General features: G+C 38.4%; 1 protein-coding gene across 2 annotated transcripts in view; it reads right to left on the bottom strand.

Annotated features, from left to right (window-relative positions):
- Positions 1-25,797, bottom strand: part of MDFIC (MyoD family inhibitor domain containing) — a 101,562-nt gene that overhangs the window by 63,496 nt on the left and 12,269 nt on the right. For both annotated transcript variants that reach the window (XM_008258188.4, NM_001171407.1), the window contains 1 exon segment: positions 16,132-16,254. In XM_008258188.4, the coding sequence (XP_008256410.2) occupies positions 16,132-16,254 (123 nt within the window).

Raw genomic sequence — 25,797 nt, 5'->3', positions numbered from 1 at the left:
AAAAATCAAAATTTATGTTATTCCTGGAATCAATCATCCAAAATGATTCACTCTAAGTTGATTGTGGCCCTGAAATTTTGTTAACTTCTGAGAACACAAAGCAGAGACAGTGCCTGTTAGAAATCTAACTGTAGAGATCAATTATAAACTGTGGCAATGACTAAAAAGGAAAAGGATACTGTGTGAAAGAGGGAGAACTATTTTAGGTGGAGGGATATGGCAAGGGTAAACAAGACATAGAAGTACTTAAGGGGCTAAGGTACCAGTAATGTACACCAGAAATGGGTTGAATATCAGCAACAGGTATTTAAATATAACCTAAAATATTCCAGTGATCAATCAGCAAAGTCACTATAAAATAGTATCATAAAATTAGAAGGCAGGAATGGAACAAAATGGAAATCAATTACAGCAGAGAAAAGAGACATACTAATTGAGATTAAATAACACACATTATAGGAGAATTAGTCCTTCGAATACATAACATTCTTCCCCTATGATTCACAGCTCTTGAAACCCAAAGTGAGAAGACATGGTGTTACTGTGATTTCAGCTTAAGCATGGCAAATATGCCATAAGGTCATGGAATTTAGGGATATAATGAAACATGATTAGCAGGTTCCAGCTGGCCATGATAAGGACATGAGATACTGTGGAAGAAAAAAAAAAAACACAGTGAGATTAGAAATAATTATTATTAAGCTAAAGAACAGAGAGAAATGAGAACATGAATTTCTGATTTCAACATCTTAGACTAGAGACAATAGGAGACAATAAAGTCCAAAGTGTTTCCCTATTTATAAGGCAACTAAAGTGAGACTGGTAAGGTCTTCAGAGTTAAAGAAGTCAAAAATCAATAAAATTTCAAAGAAATTAAAAGAAGCTCTACATCAATCAAATACTGGAAAGTGGTGACTCAGAGGGTCAAATAAGATACTAGTTCAGGATCACATAGATCAAGCTAGAAAGTAGAGCAGAAGACACGAACAGTTACACCCCAGCACCCTCTGTGACTAAGGTTCTGCCATTTGATTTTCAGTGTCACCTGGAATTATTGTCCTACCACTATCTCTTCACAGCAACTGCCCAGGTACCAGATTAGCAACTAGCCTTATTATGAAGTAATAATATCATATAACCTGAAACTGTTCAACATTCATCTAAAAAATGTGGACTTTATAGCTATAATCAGTATTTCTAAAATCCTCTTAAAAACAGGTATGTATCAGTGTTTGTGTAGGTAGGGGTGTGTGTGTGTGTGTGTGTATACATCTTTGTATATTTTACTTAGGTACAATCTTTGAACTTCAATCAATTTAAAATGAGTTCTTTTATTGAGAAAATTAAAAGACAATTTATATAGATTTAAATTTAAAAAGCGGCATTTTGTTTTTCATCTTTAAAAACTGTAGGTCCAGACCAAAAACCTTTATTTGGCTGAAATACTGAAAACCTAAATGTATAAAAAATATGGGGTTAATTTTACATTTCCAATAGTGAATATCTATATACTGAGTTATTTGGTAAGACTTTTATAAATCTGCTGGATATGGGAAAAGTGCAATAATCAGAACCCAACTCACAGGAAATAGTAGGAAAATGATAATTACTAATAATCATACCATTAGTTGGGTCTGCAGTTGTTGCTGCTGCTGCTGCCTACATTATCACTCACCTTCGTGATTGTGACAGCACCTTTGAAATGTTGAAGGAATGTTGTGAAGATAACCTGCAAAGACAGGTCTCCACATAAATGATATGTTAACATCTTTTTCATAAAGACAAGGAATGATGGGCAATATCCAAAGATGAGATGCATGGTTTTATTATGATTTTATTATGATTACACTGGCAGGAATCAATTATTCATGACAATTTGAGACGGTGGGAACCTTTTTTTTCCTTAAAATTTCCAATCCAAGTTCTCACAAGTTCTCAAGAACCATGGAAAATGTATTTAATTAAATAATGCTCCAAAGCAGAACAAATTTCTCCACCCACTCTCTACTATGTTTCACTTAATGTAATTTTCACCCTCTAATACCAGCATCTGAGTGTTTTAAAACAGATTCCCCTTGCCTTTTGTGTATCTTGCTGCAGAACTCAGGGACATGGGAAGAATCCAGCTTGTGAAGGAGAAATGTGGAGCATGGATTTCCCACCAATTCCTGAAGGCCTAGCTGAAACAAACAGGGGGTAAGTTACAGCTGAGCTAAGATGAAGAGCTCACCAAAGGAGTGGAAGAAGGTTTCCATTAACCAGCACCCATCCCCTCTTTCTCACCCACTATCCTGAGCCAGGAATGAAGCTGGGCACAAGTCTTGCTCCTTTTTTTTTTTTTTTTTTTTTTTTTTTTTGACAGGCAGAGTGGACAGTGAGAGAGACGGAGAGAAAGGTCTTCCTTTTTCAGTTGGTTCACCTCCCAATGGCCACCAAGGCTGGCGCGCTGCGGCCGGCACACCACGCTGATCCAAAGCCAGGAGCCAGGTGCTTCTCCTGGTCTTCCATGCGGGTGCAGGGCCCAAGGACTTGGGCCATCCTCCACTGCACTCCCCGGCCACAGCAGAGAGCTGGACTGGAAGAGGAGTGACCGGGACAGAATCAGGCGCCCCGGGCGGGACTAGAATCCGGTGTGCCGGCGCCGCAAGCAGAGGATTAGTCTATTGAGCCGCAGCGCCCACCAAATCTTGCTCCCTTCTTTAGGCTGTGACTGGAACCATTGCCTCTGGCAGGAGTTCTAGACAGCTCTATGATCTTCACATTTGTAACCAACTTACCAACTGATTTGCCCCAGCCCAGTAAAAACTGCTTCATTTAGGAATTGTTGGGACTTACTGAGAAAAAACTATAAAGTAAGTACAGAGTATATTTTACACGGCCAAACCTGGATCTCCAGTCTGTCACGCCTCCAGCCTTGCCCCACTACAGCTGGCATGGACTTGTGCACCATAAACAGCTCTTTGCTGTAAAGGGTTCACACTTGCCTTAGTACTCTGCTGTTGCTGGGTTGAAATCCATATAATTTCTGAACAAAAATCCTTATACTCTCATTTTGGGCTACCATCCCTCTCCGAAATTATGTAGCCTGTCCTATCTTCCACAGAACCTGAAGGAGGTAGATCTTCTGGTCTACCTATACTCGCAGGTATCACCTCCAGGTGGCCAGGACTTTGTGCAGCTTTGGGAAGCTAGGGCCTGACCCCTGCATTTTTTTTTTTTTTTTTTGCTATATGGGAGAATTTCCTTTGCAAAATATTAATTATTTTAATGTAATAAAAATGTCCTTTATGGAGAAAAATCAATGTTATAAAAGAGAGAACACAGGATACTAGTAGAAGTCTGCTTCACCTATATGTCCCAATTCAATTTTGTTTATCTAGTGGTAACTTACCTGGCAAAATGGCTATAAATCTTGAATTAACAACACATACACACAATTTAATAGGAATCTTTCCTTCATATATGTGTTCACGTATGTATACATAATCACACACAAATACTGACATAGATTTTTTTTCTTAATTCCAACTTTGTATGACTATTGGACTAGATACAAGAGACCTATTCGAGTTTTACAATAATGAAGACCAGCATCTAGAAATTAACTGTATTAATTTTCACTAGTTTGTGGGATCTCAGCCTGGAAAATGGCAAACAATTATTCCATTTACCCACAACAAGGGACTGATCTAAGAACAAGGCACCAAAGAATCAGAGATAACCAACTGGCCACTTCTAAACCATTGGTTCAGTGAGAAATCTAGGTGACTGAAATTCAAGAAATAAAGATAAAATCTCAGTTTCCCTCTTACATGGAGATTGGAACAAACATCTATCTCTGACTCCCACCTTCCAACTATGGAAAATTTTATGAACTATCCAAAGCCTCTTCCAAATGCAGCACTCTGGATTTGGGAGAAACTATTTCAGTCTCCCGTCCTCATGACCACACCTTGGACCCTGCCCTCACCTGAAATTCCACCTTAGAAATGTAACATTCCTGTTCCCAACCTCTTACTCCATCTCCTCTTTCCACATATTCCTCTCATTCACTACATCCATATTTGTTTTGTTTTATCTGTTAAACAACCAAAACCTAGGATATTTACCCTTTCTATTTTTTTTTTTCTTATTTGTTAAGACTTCTTTTGTCCTTACTTCCTTCCCTACCCATTTTATATCCACTGCCCATCACTTTAGACTCGCTTTGGACAATGTTCTAAAAACCTTGGCCTCATTTCCTTTCAACACAGCTATCATTTGTCCGAAGTAAAGACCTTGGGAGTGCATGCTTAGTCTAGAAATTACAGATGTCACTTCAGACATCCCACACCCCCATCCCATACTAGAATGCAAAGAGTTTTGGCACCATCTCCACTTCCAATTCCAGCTTCCTGAACCTTGGGATGCAGCAGGCTGATGGCTTGAGTAGCTGGGTCCCTGACCTTCACGTGAGAGACCCCAATTCAGTTCCTGGCTCCTAGTTTCAACCTGGTCCTACTCTGGCTGTGGCAGGTATCTGGAGAACAACCAGTGGATAGGTGATTTCTCTCTGTCTCTCTCCCTCCCATCCAGAGAGTTAACCAGTAGATAGATGATATCTGACACCCCACCGCCCCATGCCCTCTTAATAAATTAAATAAATAAATATTATTTAAAACCTTTTGGCCTCATTTCCAGCACCTGCCATTCTCCTACTCCACAAGTCTTACTTATTGCATCCCATAAAAAGTTAAATTCATCCATTAGAAGTCAGCCATTATCACAATCCTAGACACCTTCCTTTTTTACCTTCAGCCCTCTCCATTCTCATTTACTTTCTATTACAAAAGTAATTATCCTGAAATATAACTAAATTGAAAGAATAACCTGATTGGGTCACCACTTCCTGAAGTACCTTCCACCTTCCCTTAACCCCTTAACAGATTATTTTCATATCTCTCTTTCCATTCTTCATCTAACATTTACACCCAGAACACAAAAAATTTCTCCACTCTATTCAACCTGTCTATGGCTTCTCTGGCCTCTAGACCAGTGATGCACTGTGGGTGTGGAATATTCTGACCTCACTCCTCCCGTGTCCAGCTGGCTAACTCCTGTAGGTATCATAATATCATCACTTCCTCCAGAAAGTTCTCTTGGACCTGTCTGCTATGTGGGTATCTGAGCTTCTCCTGTGAACACATACAGCCTGAAGCACTTACAGCACACATTATCATTTTGGGGTAGCTTATCTCTCCCACAGATTGCAAACTTTGAATGCAGACAGCACACCTGTTTTGTACATCACTATATTTCCCCAGTTAGTAACATGTAAAAGCACTTAATCTTAATGAAATTTATTTTAATTCAGCTTTCAAACTTAAACAAGGAATGTTCAACAAGTACATAGAAATTTGTATTATTAAAAAACAATGCAATGATTTCAAAAAATTTTGGTGTCAAAATAAATTTGCCTTTTAATTCCATCTTCCATGAACTTTTTGAAATTCTCTGGTGTTTTGACTCCTAAACCATAAAATTCCATCTAACTACATTCTCTACAGAAAATAATTAGTGTATAAATTCACAGAATGTTCAGATCCAGGAAGTCTGAGGTCTGAGAACTAAAATTATCTAGGCCACAGCATTTGTGGTCTTGATCATGAAGTCTTATTTACTTCTTCAGTGGTTAGCATTTTCAGAATGATCCCTAAGATATTTCCCAGGCCTCAGCTCCTCCCTGAGGCTCAATGAACTCCCAAATGGGAAAGAAAGAAATTTGGTTCCATGCTGAGCCCTCATCCACCACTTACACTTCAGTGCCGTCTTATCTACTCCTAAAAGGTTGTAAGATTTAGTATTATCAGGAAGAAATTGAAACCTTTGGCCAAAAAGAAGTAGGATACAGATTAAATATCCTAAGTTATGGGATATGTGAAGGGTGAAGTACAAAGTAATAAAGTAGAATCATTTTAATAATAAGATGAACAATAATACCATATTGTACTTTTTCACAGTATAAAAGCACTTTAAAAATATTCTCATACAGTATTTACATAAATAAAACTCTGATCACTTAAACAGGCATTATGGAAAGGACCTAGAAAAAGACACATTTTCATTTGAGGGAAAGACAAAGACATATACATAGAAACATGAACTTCCACAAGTTGTAAAAGAGTCTCCTTTCTTTTATACATCCAGAAAATTAGTTTATACACAACTTGCAACTATACAACCCATTAAAATTAACAGGCAAATTTAAGTTTACAAATCCATACAGGCAGAGGTAAATATTAGAAGAAACTCACTGGGAGTAACAGTCTCTAAAGAATAAGGGGCTTCATTTTATACACATGTACACATATTACACAAATAAACAACATCTATGTATGCAATAGGATTACACACATCTGTTAGAAGGGCAGACAAATACATGACTCAGAAGAAGAAAGGAAAAAGGTAAGAGGCAAGGACAGAAGGAAAGGTAAATAATGAGAGAGAAAAAAGGAAAGTAGAAAACTAAAGTAGCCTCAAAATTGTCTCTTCCATCAACAGTAGGCTGGATAAAGACATTATGGGACATGTACTCTATAGAATACTATACAGCAGTAAAAAAAAATGAAATCCAGTCATTTGCAACAGAATGGAGGAATCTGGAACATATCATGCTCAGTGAAATAAGCCAGTCCCAGAGGGACAAATATCATATGTTCTCCCTGATTGGTGACAACTAACCGAGCACCAAAATGAAAACCTGTTGAAGTGAAATGGACACTATGAGACTTGATTGGCCCTTGTCCTGTTGATGTACAACTTAATACTCTATCCCTTTTAGTATTTTTTGTTCTACTTAATACTATTGGTTGAACTCTGTAATTAACACACAATTATTCTTAGGTGTTTAAATTTAACTGAAAAGTGATCCCTGTTAAACATAAGAGTGGGAATAAGAGAGGGAGGAGATGTACAGTTTGAGACATGCTCAAGCTGACTTGCCCCAACTGGTAGAGTTAGAAATGTGTCAGGGGATTCCAATTCAATCCCATCAAGATTGCATGTACCAATGCCATCTCACTAGTCAAAGTGATCAATTTCTGTTCACAATTGATCATAATGATAGGTCCAACAGTCAAATGGATCACATAAACAAGACTAGTGTCTGCTAATACTAACTGATAGAATAAAAAAGGGAGAGAATGATCCAACATGGGAAGCAGGATACACAGCAGACTCATAGAATGGCAGATGTCCTAAACAGCACTCTGGCCTCAGAATCAGCCCTTAAGGCATGCGGATCTGGCTGAAAAGCCCATGAGAGTATTTTAGGCATGGAAAGCCAAGACACTCTGGCAAAAAAAAAAAAAAAAACCCTAAATGAAAGATCTCTGCGAGTGAGATCCCAGTAGAAAAACGGGCGATCAAAGAAGGAGGTACCTTTTTCTGAAGGGAGGAGAGAACTTCCACTTTGACTATGACCTTGTCTAAATAAGATCGGAGTTGGCGAACTCAAAAGGCTTCCATAGCCTTGGCAACTCATGACAAGAGCCTAGGGAGATTACTAACGCCATAAACAAGAGTGTCAATTTGTTAAGTCAACAATAGGAGTCACTGTGCACTTACTCCTCCTGTAGGATCCCTGTCCTTAATGTGTTGTTCAATGTGAATTAATGGTAAAACTACTACTCAAACAATACTTTATACTTTGTGTTTCTATGTGGGTGCAAACTGTTTAAATCTTTACTTAGTATATACTAAATCGATCTTCTGTATATAAAAATAATTGGGCCGGCGCCGCGGCTCACTAGGCTAATCCTCCGCCTAGCGGCGCCGGCACACCGGGTTCTAGTCCCGGTCGGGGCGCCGGATTCTGTCCCGGTTGCCCCTCTTCCAGGCCAGCCCTCTGCTGTGGCCAGGGAGTGCAGTGGAGGATGGCCCAGGTGCTTGGGCCCTGCACCCCATGGGAGACCAGGAAAAGCACCTGGCTCCTGGCTCCTGCCATCGGATCAGCGCGCTGCGCCGGCCGCAGCGCGCCGGCAGCGGCGGCCATTGGAGGGTGAACCAACGGCAAAGGAAGACCTTTCTCCTTTCTCTCTGTCTCTCTCTCTCACTGTCCACTCTGCCTGTCAAAAAAATAAAAAATAAAAAAAATAAAGATAATTGAAAATGTATCTTGATGTGAATGGGATGGGAGAGGGAGATGGGAGGGTTGTGGGTGGGAGGGAAGTTATGGGGGGAAGGCCATTGGAATCCATGAGCTGTACTTTGGAAATTTATATTTACTAAATAAAAGTTAAAAAATTGTCTCTTATAGTAAGTGAAAAAAATAAGGAATAGAGGACCAAAAAAGGCCTAAAATAAGGTGCTATTCACACACACATTTGCAGAAAATGGATGTTAATCTGACCACTGCCTTTAAGAAACTCACAGAAAATTCTTCAGAGTATCCTGTTCATGAAGATCATGAAAAGAGGTCAAATTTAGAATTGGTAGCTTTCATGTCATTAGTGTCATCTATATAAACTTGGAACTCAATGTGAATGAAGCAGGCTTGGGCTGGTAGTGTAAAGGAATAAACGGAAAAACAGAGTCATTCAGAATCTTCAGCACAGGACCTAAAAGTCTGAATTGAGGCAACACTGATAAAGCATCTCCTCCCTCCCCTCATTAGTTCAAGACACTTAAGTCATCAGACAGTCATTAAGCATAAACCATGCAGCATCTAGTCTGCTGCCTATTGCTGTGAACATATCTATCAAGGTTCTTGGAAGGATCTGGACTGTGTACACAGCATTCCTTTGCAGGCAATCCAATAGAACCATATCAGTAAGAAAAACAAAGCCTTAAATCTGATACTTGGGCACAAGAATAATAATAATGAAAAGCAATGAGTTCATTGAGTGCTTACTCAGCAAAGTGCTAATTAAGTACATGAATACATTTTGTTGTAGAATCCTCAAAATAATACAATGGGGAATAAGGTGTTAGCACTTTTATCTTAAAAGGAGAAATCCTAGCTCAGAGAGGTAAAGCAACTCACGCAACAATAGTGGTAATGATACAGCCATGGTCTGAACCCTGGCAGTCAGTTTCCATTGCTTCCTACCTCTGACCCTAAGATGCTCAAAACAAAAGACAGACAATAATTCTCTCCAGCTTCTTGGGCAGAATCCACATAAAATAGAATAATGCATCCTGAGGAAAAGTATGCCAAAGAACTTGATCTTCATTCTAGAACACATTCTAGTGGCTGCCAGTGACCAATAAGATAAACATAGCAGCCCATCAAAAATGACTCACAACTATCCACCCAACCTTGAAATCAAATCCTGAGTTTGATTTTGGAACAACTGATGAGCAATAACCAAAGGATCTGAACTACAGCCACATAGACAATCAGCCAGCATAAGGAAAAATAGAGATTTTTTTTTCTTAGAGTTAAATGGAAGACGAAAGGATATTGAGTAAAAGGGAGAGTAACTCCTCCCAATATGTGTTCCAACAAATATGAATAATATAAGTGTTATGGGAAGAAATCCTAGATTACCTAAGGAATATAACACAAAAGCTACATGCACCAGTCATAACTGAATGATACTTATCTGTGGGCTTATCTATGGCTTGCTTTATATAACGTGAATCCTAAAGAATCCAAATAATACTTGATGAAGTATGCATTCAAAGAAAAGAGCCACAGAAGAAATTTAAATCCAAGCCTCCCAAAGCCCTTCCCTTTCCATCAAAGTAAGAAATGTTCTAACTACATAAATAGTATACCTGAGTATCTGTTTTTCTTTCAGTGTTTTATATAAAGGCATCATTCCCTAAAGTGATGAAATAGTATTCATTAAAGAGTGATCAGCAGTAAATTGTCAAAGCCTAGGAAAAGCAATAATAGGGTCCCTAATAACAAAGCCTGTTGATATTGAGAGTAAATTCAGAGGATGACAAGAGGAAGTTTTCAAGGAGGAGCATAAGTAAAATGCACAAGGCAAAGCGGTAAGAGTGGGTAAGTATGAATTAGAAAACGGTTTGCATTCCACTGCCAATTAAGTGCTTACTATTATGAGAGCTAAAAACTCTTCAAAATGAATAAATGGGTTAAATAGAATGGGGATTACCACTTAAGTAGAGCATTCTAACTTTGCTTCAGATCATGGGAATTCTGTAAAATCACAAAGGAGAGAATTAGCTGAACAAAATAGTTTAATTTAATGGGAAATTTATTTCAGAAGAGAAGCTAAGGAAAATTTCTGGAGTTAAGTAATGACATTTAGAATTAGGAGACGTTTATGTGAAAGTAAGGTCCAAGGATAAAGTTAAGTAATAAGAATTTTCAGAAAGACCTAGAAAAATCTGAAGTAGAGAGAGACCTGAGGCACTTTATAAAGAGGAACAAAGAAAAACCTAAGCTCTTTACAGGAAATAATTAGAATAGTAGAATTTGACCTAAATCAAAGGAAAACATTACACATACCTGAATGTAAGCACAAGAACACACACACACACACACATCCTTCCTACCTTAGAAAGTCCCCCAAAGACTGAGATCAAAATGTTACTTCTGTTTCTTTTCTAGTCTAATTAAAACATGAAATGTTGCCTATTACTGTTATCAGTTTATGCATATTACGGGTTACATAGAAAAATTAATATTAATTGAGGGTGGCACTTCACCGCAACATTTATTTTATTAAGTCGAGGGAATAGTAATTATTAAAACAAGACATAGCTCCAAATTATATACTGTACCATATATGCTAATCTGAGGGGAAAAGCCAAAGTCTTAGTTGGTGCTCTCATTAAAAAATGTTTTTGTAAACCCCAAACTTTAAGCCCTGTTCCAGAAATTAAATTATATGCCAAAAGGTTTTCTCAGAATACGAAAGCCTTTAAAACTGTAAAAAGGAATTTAAAAATCACAAAATAAAAAAGAAATTTTCCAATTACAAAATTTCCTCTCAAAACCTCCACCGTGTCTCTAATTCTTTTACTAATTTGATTTAGATTTTTTTAAATACACTTAAGTGGGCAGAATCATCTTTTTAAATTTAAATTTCATAAAAAAGAGAATTATAATGCATATTCCCTGACCAGATTTGTGTGTGGCCTATTTATTCAAAATGTTTGTATTTCTTCTCTCTTATTTATTATTTCCAGAAAAGATTCTCAATACTAAGCAACTTAAGGGCAAACAATTTGAAATCCAAGCCCTGAAAGACCCCTGCACTCCAGGTCTGCCCTGTGCAATGTTTTCTCGAAGGACCAGGAAGGACAGTAAAAAACACAAACTTCTGCATGGAGTGTGAACCAAGCAACAGCAACAAGCAGGTGGTCCACTGATGTCAGGGTTAAAGTTCATGGAATAACTGGAAATTATTCTCAGCTTGGACATGGTTTACGAAGCCTGAGAATACACCCTTTAATTAGAATGCAATTTCCAAAGCAGCCACTCCCTTGACTTTCCAGAGCTTGGTTATTCTCAGCAAAGAAAAGTAAAAACAGCCTCATCACACAGACAGCTAACGGTCCCCTTTAAATTAGGTCAGAATGTCCCACGAACAGGGCAGCAGCAAGGACAAAAGAGAGACATGAGCTGCCAGCCTTGACCAACCACTCTCAGGAACAGATAAAGAGCAAGAAGTCACATTCGACACAATCAATCTCCTTCATGCCTTGCTGGTGCAGCTGAGCTGACCCATGACAGCTTGGAAAAAGAGTGGGCTGTGCATTTGAAAATGCTCCCACATCACAGCTGGCCTCACTTTACAGATGATCCCTCCACTCAGCTAACCTTGCTCGATAGTGGGACTAGGAGCATCAGTATCGTGACAGCCCTTCTCTTCCACGGCGCTCAGGGGGCCGCACAGGACTCCCTGAATAGAAGCCAGCATGGTCCTGGCTCACCACACATGAGGTCTGTGCCAAAGTCTCCCTTTCCAAGCCCTATTGTTCTTATAAAAGATTTACTGGGCCCCAAAACGGTGCTAGATGCTGAAGCAAGAGGAAAACACACATCTCCATACCCTCGGGTTTTGGAGATGGCCAACCGCTCCACGGAAAATGCCAAAGAAGGAAAGACTGGCAGCTGTGTGCAGTTTCATCTCTGGGAGTGGGAACAGCAGAAGCCACCACAAGCCCAAATTTTCAAATGCTATCCAGAGGGGAGACAAGTTTAAAGATGATATAAATGCTCTACTTCTGCAAATCCAGATCTCGCAGTTTTTTTTCCTGTAGATCTAACAAATAACCTTTGTTTAAATAAGAAGTTTTTGGAATCAGTAATCAGAATGCAGAGTCAGATGTCACCCACAAGTATGTGGAAACACTTGCCAGCTTAATGTTTACAGCGGCACTGGCATTACTGTCTTTGGCCATTATCTTTCGCATATGTATTCAGTTTTACCAGCAGCCCTATCTGAGGGAGCTATAAATCTCCCTATCTTTGCATTCTTTCAGTTCAGATTAGTAGAAAACTAAGCAGTTGTTCCCAAATGCTGCAGTGTCCCCTGGCACAAGTTGCATCATTATCTCTATAAAGAAACTAGTTCCTTCAATTTACAATATTTCTGATCAGCGTCCACTTATCCAACGCAAACAACAGATATAGTAACTCTATTTGAATCCATTCTCTTTAAGGGGATGAAATCTGTGACCAAAAGGAGCTTCACCGAGCAAAACAAACATATTTCACACATTAGCATGACTCTCCATATCCTTGTGCAACAGTTGTCTGTATTCTGGGTTTTCTTCTAAGTGATCTTATTCACATTTTCCTAGTGTGGGCCTTGGGAAAGGAAATTAGGGAAATAATTCAATTAAATGAAACAAACACACACACACATTTAAAATTCTGTTACCATGAAAAACACAATTAGAGAATAATCATACTGCCCAACAGGTGGAGTTAAGATTCTCTCCCAGAGGAGCTTTCTGGCACTCCAGGCGGTGGGAAATCAGATAAAACATGCCAGTATCTCAGAAAACCATAAGCTTCACAACAGTACAGTCAGTCTTTAAATAAAAGGCAAGCAATATATTTTTTGGAATAAATGCTGGAATAATGTGTTTTTTAACTCTTTTTAAAGAGCTTTATAAATCTTGCTCCTCACTAATTTCTGAGTCTCACTGCCTTCCTTCCTACTCCTTTCACCAAGACATATGTGTATTTTTAAAAAATGATGCTAAACACACTCAATTTTAGGGCTGGTTTTGAAAAACTGAAAATTTCCTTAATTTTTTATTGTTATTTGTTTTCTCTGCTAAGTTGGCTTCTTCCTTTTCTTTTCCTGCTTTGCTCTGTTTGGTTTCAGTTAGACCCAGGTATTGGGAATTCTAGAGTACAAAGGAATTTCCAAGGTTCAAAGTAAGTATAATATGTTCACTCATGCTGAGTGAATTAAGCCAGTCCCAAAGAAACAAATATCATATGTTCTCCCTGATCTGCGACAACTAACTGAGCACCAAAGGGGAAACTTGTTGAAATGAAATGGACACTATGAGAAACAGTGACTTGATCAGCTCTTGTCCTGACGGTTGATGTACAATGTAATACTTTATCTATTTTAGTATTTTTTTTGTTCTAATACCATTGGTTGAACTCTGTAATTAACACACAATTATTCTTAGGTGTTTAAATTTTAACTTAAAAGAGATCCCTGTTAGGAATTTGGAAAACATTATACTGAGTGAATAAGCCAATCCCAAAGGGACAAATACCACTTGTTCTCCTTGATAGGTGACAACTAACTGAGCACCAAAAAGGAAACCTGTTAAAGTGAAATGAACACTATGAGAAACAGTGACTTGATCAGCCTTCACCCTGAATGTTGATGAGCAGCTTAATATGTTATCCCTCTTAGTATTTTTTTGTTTGTTCTACTTGATACTTTTGGTGGAATACTGTAATCAATACACAATTCCTCTTAAGTGCTGAAACTTAACTGAAAAGTGATTGCTGTTAAATGTAAGAGTGGGAATAAGAGAGGGAAGAGATGTGCAATTCGGGACACGCTCAAGCTGACTTACCTCAAACGGTAGAGTTAGAAACATACCAGGGGATTCCAATTCAATCCCATCAAGGTGGCATGTACCAATGCCATCTCACTAGTCCCAGTGATCAATTTCTGTTCACAATTGATCATAATGATAGGACTAAGAACCAAAGGGATCACATAAACAAGAATAGTGTCTGCAAATACTAGCTGATAGAATCAAAAAGGGAGAGAATGATCCAACATGGGAAGTGAGATACACAGCAGACCCATAGAATGGCAGATGTCCTAAACAGCACTCTGGCCTCAGAATCAGCCCTTAAGGCATTTGGATCCGGCTGAAAAGCCCATGAGAGTATTTCAGGCATGGAAAGCCAAGACACTCTGGGGGGGAAAAAAAAAAAAAAACTAAATGAAAGATCTCTGCGAGTGAGATCCCAGTGGAAAGAATGGGTCATCAAAGAAGGTGGTACCTTTCTCTGAAGGGAGGAGAGAACTTCCACTTTGACCATGGCCTTGTCTAAATATGATCAGAGTCAGTGAACTCAGGGGGCTTCCATAGCCTTGGCAGCTCATGACAAGAGCCTAGGGTGATTACTGATGTCATAAACAAGAGTGTCAATTTGTTAAGTCAACAACAGGAGTCACTGTGCACTTACTCCTCATGTAGGATCTTTGTCCTTAGTGTGCTGTACATTGAGATTTAATGCTATAACTAGTACTCAAACAGTATTTTTCACTTTATGTTTCTGTGTGGGAGCAAACTGTTGAAATCTTTACTTAATGTATGCTAAACTGATCTTCTGTATATAAAGAGAATCGAAAATGAATCTTGATGTGAATGGAAGGGGAGAGGGAGCGGGAGATGGGAGGGTTGCGGGTGGGAGGGACGTTATGGTGGGGAAGCCAATGTAATCCATAAGCTGTACTTTGGAAATTTATATTCATTAAATAAAAGTTTAAAAAAATGTGTAACAAGACTTAATTGATGAATTAAAAAATAATGATGAAAATAACACATGATACCCAGAAATGAATTCTTCTCCTCTGTCACTCTGGAAAAGTGAAAATGAAAGATGGGGATTTGGTTACCATGAATGAGAATTTCAAGAGATCTCTTCTCACGCTCTTCGAGGCGTGGTATTGTATTGATCTTTAGATCCACATTTTTACTGTATAGAATAAATTATTACATGTAAAATTCATCTTGAAACCCTTAGGGGTGACCAGAGCACAAACTCTAATGTCAAGAGTAGGACCTCACAGAGAATCAGCATTCTCAATGATAACCCAAAGACACTAGGATTTAAAGACATCCCCAGAGTAAAACAAAAATATGCCAAAACTTTTGCACATGTTCTAGAGAGAAATTTTAGGCAGCATCAAAACAAATAGTGACAAAATGTTAATTGTATAAAAACACTTTGGAATCATTTGACCAGACAAAACAAGGATCACAATAGCTTTATCAAGATACTACCTGGGGTAGGAAAGGGTCTAGCCTAGTCAAGACGCCTGCAACCCATTTCAGAATACCTGGGTTCAAACCATGGCTCCAGCTCCTGATCCCAGCTTCCCGCTAATGCAACCCCTGGAAGTCATCAAAGATGGCTCAAATAATAGGGTTCCTGACATCTATGTGGGAGCCCTCAACTAAATTTCCAGTTCCAGGCTTCAGCCAAGTCCAGCCCTAACCATTGCAGGGATTTGGGTAATGAATCAGTGAATGGGAGCTTTCTGCCTCTCTTTCTATTTGTCACTCTCTCTCTCTTTCTCTCAAATAAATGATTTTTAGAAAAAAAAAAGCTACTGCTCGCTCTTCAGTTCTTTCCATATTTCTCTTTCTAGTTTTACATTCACATAAACTAAGAGTTGCCTGATTTCCACTCTAACACAGCTTGAGAAGGAACAGTTTTGACTATATCCAGTTCAAAATTTACAGATCAATACTTCTTTCCTAAAGAAAGGATAAAAGCTATCAGACAGCACCCTTTACACCCTACTTATAGCTCTGTAATTTACAATATTATTGAAAACATGGTCAGATAAATTCTTTTGATATTAGATTTGCAGCAGAATTATGCAGAACAATTAACAGAGCATAGTAACACAGTCATATCCCCACATCACTCAAATTTTCTCTAAAATTACTTACTTCTGATGAGTTCACCACCTGAAGGAGTTCTCCAAATGGACTGGTCTTGCATCTCTCCATGTGTGAAACGGCTGTTAGTAGCTTCATTTATATCTTTCTCAGTATTGTCTTTATCACATTTTTCTAAACAAAAAAATACATATATAAGATTATCATCACTGAATGTTACATATTTTCTTTTTGTTTATATAGTTTTCCTAATTGCTTCTAAGTTTGTTGTAATTTAAATAAATTGGAGAGGTATGCATCTATTGACTGTTACAGAGTAATTGGCTCCACAGCAGATGTTTATTGCGTCCCTTTTATCTCTCTAAAATTGAAGAGATAGAAACGCTAATAGTAAAAACAATCTGTTAAGATTACAGTAAACAAGCAATTTTACACAGAAAGTGATCTGACATGACAGCCATGGAAAGGGACATCAAAGATGAACATAGTGCATGGAGCAGATGAGTGTGGCCAGGAAAGCACCAGAGAAGAGATTCCAATGAGTGGTGGAGATGCAAGTTAGACTATAGCTGAATGAGAAATGACTGAGTACTAAGGAGGTACAGAAAGCAAATGCAGACTTCTCTCTGTGGAAACTTGGGAAAAAGTCAAAGATTGTGTAATGCATCCTCACAGAAGAAGTACATTTAGGATGAGAGATTTATATGTAGGTTTATGGGTTCCCAAGGGAAAGCCAATATGTAAGGAAATGTAATGTCTTCTTGGGAACATAAGTCAAACAAAAAGCAAACTGTAACAGAAGGCAAAATGCATGCTCTGAGGGGTTCAGAGCACCAAAGAGTTGGTTCAAAGGGTGGGAAAAAAAAACTCATCGGGATTCAGAGATCAAGAAAGGTACCAAAGAAAAAGGTGCATGTCAGATGGTCTTTAAAAGATTAGAAGGATTTCAAAAAGTGCAGATGGGAGAAAGGTGGAAGAACAGCATGGGTAAACTCCAAAAGCAGACACTTGGGCAAAGGTTCCAGCTCCGCACTGTGAAGTACTTGCAGGGGGTACGTTAGGAGGTAAGACTGTAAATGTGTGATTAGATATAGGATAGGTGTTGGAATGCCAAGATGAAAAATTTGGCTTAATTCAAAATCAAGATAAACAATTAAAAAGTAGTCACTGAAGCTTTATCAAATGCCTAATCAGAACTGTGCATGAGAAAGATTAACAGACTCATGTACAACAGTGGCTCTCAATCCTGGATATTTTCAACCCAAAGCAATTCCACAGTCCCACAACCAAAAACCCAATTTCAATGAGGGAGATTCTATTTCACTTGGGGGCTGCATTCAAATGATTCCATTGCACTTACATTCTTGCAAATCACTAGAGTATGGACATCTAAGAGGGAGAGTAGAGTAAGGGAAACTACAGAGGAGACTGCACAGTCCACACAGTATTTGATAAGATTTTTAGTTAACTAGATAATTAGCTAGATAAAAAAAGTAAGAAACTAGACATCAGTACAGATAATCAAGGAAAATGGGATGAAGACTAACTTCTCAGTCTGGATTTGACTAGGAAAACCTGGGGGATTCAGAGAATAATCTTTCAAAAATATATATTTGAACACACTAGATGTTTATGTATTGTGCTAGGTGATGGGGGTACAATCATTATGAGATGCAACCCAGGCCATCCTCATGAATTTCAAAGTTGTACAATCTAGTGGATGAGTTCAATATAAGACATTTGAATTTACAAGTCGGGAAAAAAGGGTTAATCTAGAAACACTCTTCTTCCTAATCTTGATTGCTAAGGTCATTCAAATTATTGGGCTCACTGAAAGAGTGAATGTATGAGAAGAGGTGAAAGGTCTGTACAATTAGGAAGGAGTTACAGAAGTAACAAGAGCTGGATGATGTCAAACCATGGAAGCAAAGAAAGGAAAGAGATTCAAACAGAAGTTGTTAGTCAACTGTGTTAATATTTCCAGTGGAAGGGAAAAATTTTGCACATGCAGAAATTTCTACTGTAACAAGGGAATTTCACAATAATTGAAAAGTTCTGCCATGAGATACATTTCAACACATTAAAATGGATGGACACCCACTTACAACTAAGTCCAGAGGCTAAGATGCTAAAAGAAAATAAATTCTTCAATGTTAAGTAGTTTTAGAAAGCAAAACCATTTCAAATAGCAGTAAAACATAAATTAAAAGCATGCTAAACCAGTATGTTCTAGGTTTATCTAACATTTACTCAGCATTAACATAGAGAAAGTGTAATCTTCATGAGATGTGTTAGTTTTCATTAAAATCTTTACTTTTTTAAACAACTCCAGAAATCTTGCATGTCTACAGTCAACTCAAGGCCTTTCTTAGATTATCAAAAAAAGATATTTTTATATAAACTCAACAGTGCCCTAGCTCATCGGCAGAGTCCCACATGCTTGCTGCTACTGTAATGTAGCTGACTGCCGCCAGGTGTCATGCTAGTAGGCTTGATTCAATTAGTAACTTTAATTGAAGCTGAATGAAATTAATTATATAATTTTGAGCTGTTCAAGTTTAATTCCATTAAAATTAATTCATGAAACCAAGGCATTATGAAGCACTGCTGACTAAAAGAAAGTAGGTATGAATAAAGCCTCTAGACACACTTGACTCATATTTGAATCATGTCCAATATTCAAGTGCTAAACGCAGACCCTCTCAACTCTCCACTGAATAAATGGAAATGCCATGTAGTCCATATACACGTGGATTTATAACCCTGCAACACACTACTGAAAGGAAAATAAAGTTCTCCAATTTTTCACTACAGGATGCTTTACCATACTTGGAAAAAAAAATATGTCATTATCTGTGAAATTCTAAAATCAGATGATCCTCAATGTCATCTCTCAGGTTAAAATGGGAGAAAAAAAATTTCATTCTCTGCATCATTATATTCAAGAAATAACAAGTAGTATGCAATTACTATTACATCACAATCATCAGTCTATCCAACTTGGCTTCTTTTGAAAACTGAATGTCTTGGCTCAATAGTGTCTGGCTTTTGCTAGGATCCACTGCACCCAGCCCAAAGCAAGGCTCAGAACAGGTTCCAAGAAAAAAATTTAAGTTGACTTTTGCCAATTTTCCACTTGCATAGACTAAATTTTTTGACCATTTGACTGTCCTTGGCTTTCTAATGTATGCATATTTTATTAATATGCTCTTGATAGTTAACCCAGTTTAATGGAATATCCATAAGGCAGCCTCACTGAAGAAATACACCAAAGATAGTGGGATTTAACTCATATACAACCAGTATGTAAAAAAAATGAACCTTACTACAACTTTGAATTCATTGGGTCATTCACTACTCAATAAGATGGCAAAATGACAGTTTTAAACAATGTATTTCTGTAATCAATGTTGGCTTCCTGTGTCACTTCTGAATTGAAAAGCAGAGGGCTCATTCCTGATCTAATGAATTCCATTCTGGATTTACAAAGGTTTGTAGCTGTAATTCAACTACTGTGTAGGCCTGACAGGTGTTGTCCACAGACAATCAGGTGATTTTAGTGATGTATGAATTTCAGTTGGTATCTTTCTACAAGATTTCTATACACACATTCAATGGGTGTGTTTCCCAAAGTAGCAATTTTCTCCTAAAATGAAGCTTTTGTCATCCCAACAAGGCCATTCGTCTAAATCCATGGTTCCCTACTTTGCCTAGGGGTTACAACCAACTATAGAGCTCTGTAAAACAAAGGTGCACAGGTCTCAATGTCCTACTTTGAATTCAAATGGTTAAATTGATGGCTTCATGATATATGGCCAAGTTGGATGGGCACCATTCTAGGCACATATTCTTCTGTACTAAAAAAACATTTAGAAAAATGTATAAAATATTGAGATACAGACTTTACTACTCATCACCTTGTCGCAGTATTTCAAGTAATCAGAAGCTGGTCATCTACTTATTATAGATGTTATGTAGTACTGTCTCCATTTTCAGGCAGGTATGAGAATACCTTAATTATACATAGTTCAATAATAGATGAGAGAAAACTTATATGCTTTATATATAAAAATAGACATTTAGACACTTTAAAAATGGTATTGACCAAGGGCTAGTCATAGACCACTGACACCTGCTTCTAAAGGCCTCATTCCCAAGGGTTCTAGGTGCCTCTTTTGTACACAGATGTGAAGAAGAATTTTTGCTTAAGGAAGAAAGGTAGGTCCATGGTAACAAATCTAACCAGAGAGACAAATCACACATACACACATGAGAAAATCAAGCAACGACAAAGCAGAAAGTAAGGAAAGCTGCCTGGTTCACACTTCTGGCTCTAAGTTTGAGCAGCTGTGTGACCTGGGTGGACCTCATTTCCCTGATCCTCTTCATCAGGAAATGAGGGTGATGTGCTGGATGACTGCAGAGGACCTTCCGGCTCTGAAGTCCTGTAAAGCTGCCTTTGCATGGGAGCTAAACAATAGCACACAAGTCTCCTATACAAGGGTGTTCAGAATTCAGAAAAGAAAATCATAGAAAAGTCTTCAATTTGAGTTAATTCTCAAAGAAAGTGATGAGCATGAATGACACAAAAGAATCAAAGGAAAAATAATGATCAACTTAAATGCAATTATGTCCTACTCAGAAATGATTTACTAATGACTTACTGGATCAATATACTTATTTTTTTTTTTTGCTTTTTTTCTGAAGAAGCTTATGAATGGTGAGAAGCAATGGTGTTCAATCTTGATTATTACTGCCAAATCAGAATGGAAAAGATTCAGGCAAACAGAACTTCGATTCAACTTTAAAACTCTATAATATTTTATATAGTTAGTATTATCCAAATTTGAAAATTTGATAGTTCTACTTAGACAACTCAGGCACAAAGCAAAGGAATGGTAAATAAGAGAAGATAAAAATTTATGAGCACTGGAATTAAATCAACTGAATAATAATTTATGTAAAATATTATATATGCCATACAACAGCCACACAGTTGATATGTGGTTGTTTTAAAAGAAAAAAATATGAAAATTCTTCCTTTGGTTGAATGAATAAGTCAATGAATTCTTGCAATTACAGTATTTACAGCTTTTAAAGGACATTAATATGTATTTATTATATCTTCAGAACCATCAACAATATAATAGGGAAGAAAACAGAGCGAGTGTTAGAGAGATTCAGCTGGAAACAGGTTCTTGTGGCTCAGCTACTTTCATGCCCCACCCAGAGTAAAGAGCTCCTCTGCAATGCTCAGCTCTTCTCCACAATGTCAAGGAATGTGACACCTTACAAGGGAAGACAAGTCAATTATGGGTCAGTTTAGTGCATCATCACATATTATTTATCCTGAATATAAATCCCATACCTTGTCAGCTATAACTATTCCTAGCTCTGTCCTTTGTAAGTAAAAACACTAAGCTACTTTTCTGTAAGTTCAAACTATTGAACAGGATATTTGTTCCCTCAGTTTATAATCAAGCAAAAACCTTAACTCAATAGCTGAACACTATTAACAAATAATAGTACAAAAGAACATAGGATATTGCTTCAGGATGAAATGAGCTTATCAAAGTTACTGTAGTTATGTGCTTGAACACTATGACATATAAAGTGCTGCACATGCCAGTCTTCCAAGAAATACAGACAATATTGCCATTCTGTGGTCAAGACACTTGAATCCCTCCTGATGAGGACCTTAGGTTCTCTGGGACAGAAATACTATCCCTAAATTGTACACTGCCCTAAACAAGTGGTTAGGAACACATGATCTGAAATCAGGGCGTCCGGGTTCAGTATTAATGATGTGGACCCTGGGTAAACAATTTTTTTTTTGGATCCTTCGTCTAAAATGGAGATGGCAACAGTACTACCTCATAAGGAGGATGCCGACATAGATGAAATCATGCCTGGAACACATAGTGTCCGGTGTACAACAGCAGCTCATTCATGCCATTATTATTATTACAGTGTTATTGGAATAAACAGCTTTAAAAAACCTGTCATAAACATATCATAGGAAGGCTGCTCAAGGCAGTATCTACTCAGCAATCCCGCTATGAAAAACCATGCAAGAAATCCGTTTCCAGACTGACTACAAGGAAAAGGACTGCTCTTCCAAGAAGTCTTGTGTTATCCTTTTTTTCTTATGGATAGTCACTTTCATAGGAAATAAAAGTCTTCTTTTTAATTCAAATTTACAAACAAAGTCAAATAATTGAGCCTGACCCTACAGTCTAAATCTGTACATTCTGGTTTTCCTCCAGGTTTGGCTTTTCTAGGCTACCTATATTACCCACTAATCTCTTTTAATCATTTTATTTTTAATGCACACTCATAAGCCACCTCAAATATTCTACTGAACTAGGCATATATGTGTAAATTCACAGCTATCAAATGCACTTTCCACTTGTTATTCGTACTTTATTTGCTTACTTCATGAAAGAGTATATAAATGATGGTGCTTCAAAATCTTCACAAAACCTGTAAAACGTAATCGATGTTGCAAAGATTCTTCTAAGTAGCTCTCTTAGTGCTTAGGCTTTAGGACTTTGGTATGGAAGAATTCTGCTGCTTCAGTTAAATATTTTATAATAATCTATGACAGATCATGTTTAATCTGCATTGTATGGATATTGTCACTGCTCTCTGATCTACATTCATACTTCCTTTATTAATAAGCAATATCTTTTTAAGCAATTTCATTTTTACTTTTCTATTCAAAAGTTAGCATAATTACATTTAATATTTGTGTATTCTGGAATATGAAATCTCAAATAATCTGAAACAAAAATCTCTGGGAAAAGTGAAAAATCTGGGTCTGTACTTTCCCAGAGGCTTGGAACAAAATGAAAATTCTACAAATGCTTCCCAAATGTAACCTTTAAAAAATCAAAGATAAGGCAGTTTCAGGAAGACTTGAGGCTCTGGAATTTTACTTCTTCACTGATCCAAAACAGAAAAACAACCCTCAAACCTAATGACCTTTAAGGAACATTGCAAAACGAACCTATTTGGCCTAATGTCCTAAAATTGATTAAAATCTCTTTTCTTGAAAATATGTTAAGGTAAACACAAGAAAATAACTCTGTAATAACAGACACATCATATATATATACACACACATATATATTTCTTTTTTGGCCAGGAAGAGTGGACAGTGAGAGAGAGAGACAGAGAGAAAGGTCTTCCTTTTCCGTTGGTTCACCCTCCAATGGCCCCTGCGGCCGGCGCACCGCGCTGATCTGAAGCCAGGAGCCAGATGCTTCCTCCTGGTCTCCCATGGGGTGCAGAGCCCAAGCACTTGGGCCATCCTCCACTGCCTTCCCAGGCCACAACAGAGAGCTGGCCTGCAAGAGGGGCAACCATGCAGAATCTGGCGCCCCGAACAGGACTAGAACCCGGTGTGCCGGCGCTGCAAGGTGGAGGATTAGCCTAGTGACCCGCGGCGCCTGCCACATAATATATATTTAAAGAATGAATTAAACACTTAATCCATGATTACTAATATTTTGGAAAAAAAGATGACAGGGATGGTCTAAAATGCATTCCTTCAAAGGGCTTTTTATGCATATAGAAGCTTATGGTATGCTCAGGAGCATAAGAACGAAAAAACATACACTGACTCAATCAGTTTACAGATTTGGGGTGGGTGAGTAACAGTGAGATAAAACAAAGAAAAAAACTGCAAAATTACACAAATATGCAACAAAATGGGAATATGCAAAAGGAAGGAGTGGTAGATGGCCCAAAGGTTTGGTCTCCTGCCAGCCACATGGGACATCTGGATGAAGTTCCTGGTTCTTGGCTTCGGCCTGGCCCACTTCGGGCCTTTGTGGTCATCTGGGGAGCGAATTAACAGATAGAAGTTGCTCTCTCTCTATCTCTCCCCCCCCTTTATCTCTCCCTCTCTCTCTGTTACTCTTTCAAAATAAACAAATAAATCTTTTTAAAAACTTTTTTTGAATACATATCAACTTGGTCATGGTATAGTGGGTAAAGCCACTGCTTGTGATTCCAGCATCAAATATGGGTGCCAATTTGTGTCCAGCTGCTCCACTTCCAATACAGCTCCTTGCTAATGGCCTGGGAAAAGTAGCAGAAGATGGCCCAGGTGTTTGGGCCCTGTCACCTACTTGGGAGACCAGAATGAAGCTCCAGACTCCTGGTTCCTGGCTTCCCAGCTGTTGCAGCCAGCATGCGGGTGAGCCAGTGGATGGAAGATATCTCTCTCTCTCTCTCTGTAACTCTGACTTTCAAAATAAATAAAAATGCATCAGTATAAGTAAAGGCTCTAAATAAACAGGGAGAGAAGACAGGAATTCTGAACTTCTACTGTAAAAACAAAGGTGGGAAGGTTACAGCACCCTGATGAGGGAACCAGTACACATTATTTCAGTCATCATAATTTGCACCTTTTACTTCTTTTTTTTAAGATTTAATTATGTATTTGAAAGGTAGATTTACAGAGAGGCAAAGAGAGAGAGAGGGAGAGAGAGAGGTCTTCCATCAAATGGTTCACTCCCCAAATGCCTGCAACATTCGGAGCTATGTCAATCCAAAGCCAGGAGCCAGGAGCTTCTTCTGGGTCTCCCACATGGGTGTAGGGGCTCAAGGACTTGGGCCACCTTCCACTGCTTTCCCAGGTCATACCAGAGAGCTGGATTGGAAGTGGGGCACCAGGACTCAAACCGGTGCCTGTATGGGATGCCAGCACTGCAGGCAGCGGCTTTACCCGCTATGTCACAGTGCCAGCCCCATCGTTTACTTCCAAACCTGTGGTTTCTTACTCCCTGAACAGATTTTCAGGATGACTGACCCTGAGTCACAGTGAGCTCCTACCTCCTCAAATACACGTTCATTCTGTTTCTTCAACAATATACTCACACTAACACAAAACAGTCATAGACTCAAGAAATTTGGAGTTAGGCTCCCAGAGGTCCCACTGACAACCTGATAATATAAATTCAAGTGAAAACATTCAACATCAATATGGAACATCCTCAAGAGTAGGTCAAGGCATGAAAGCGTGAATACTTCCAGGGCTAGGAAAACAACCTCAGAAAATATCTTCCACTAAATACAATGGTTTCCAGTTGCATCCATTTTGTTGCAAAAGTGAAATTAGCCAGTTCCCAAAAAGACAAACATCATTTGTTTTCCCTGATCTGCAGTAACTAATAGAGAATCTAAAATATAATGTATAGGAGTAAAATGGGCATTGTGAGATTCAAGTTACAGCTCTTGTCTCTGTTGTTGAGAAACACTGTTTTTCTTCTTTATACTATTTGTTGAACTCTTTACTTGGTGTAGGGTTAATCTTGTGAGTATAAAGTAAACTGAAAATACAGTTTTGTAAAAGTTAGGAGTGGGAAGGAGCAACACTGTAGCACAACGGGTAAAGCCACAGCCTGCAGTCCTGGCATCCCATACGGGCACCGGTTCAAATCTCAGCTGCTCCACTTCCAATCTAGCTCCCTGTTAATGCACCTGGAAAAGTAGCAGAGGATGACCCAATTGCTTGGGCCTCTGTACCCAAGTGGGAGACCTGAGGAAGCTCCTGGCTCCTGGCTTCGAACTGGCCCAGCTCCGGCCATTTTGGCCATCTGGGGAGTGAACCAAAGGATGGAAAATCTCTCTCTTTCTCTTCCTCTGCCTCTCCCCCTGCTTCTGCTTCTCCCCCTGCCTTTGCTTCTCTTTAACTGTGACACTCAAATG

The sequence above is a fragment of the Oryctolagus cuniculus genome, chromosome 3, assembly GCF_964237555.1.
Source record: "Oryctolagus cuniculus chromosome 3, mOryCun1.1, whole genome shotgun sequence".
Classification (NCBI taxonomy): domain Eukaryota; kingdom Metazoa; phylum Chordata; class Mammalia; order Lagomorpha; family Leporidae; genus Oryctolagus; species Oryctolagus cuniculus.
This window is presented reverse-complemented; position numbering and strand designations above follow the sequence as displayed.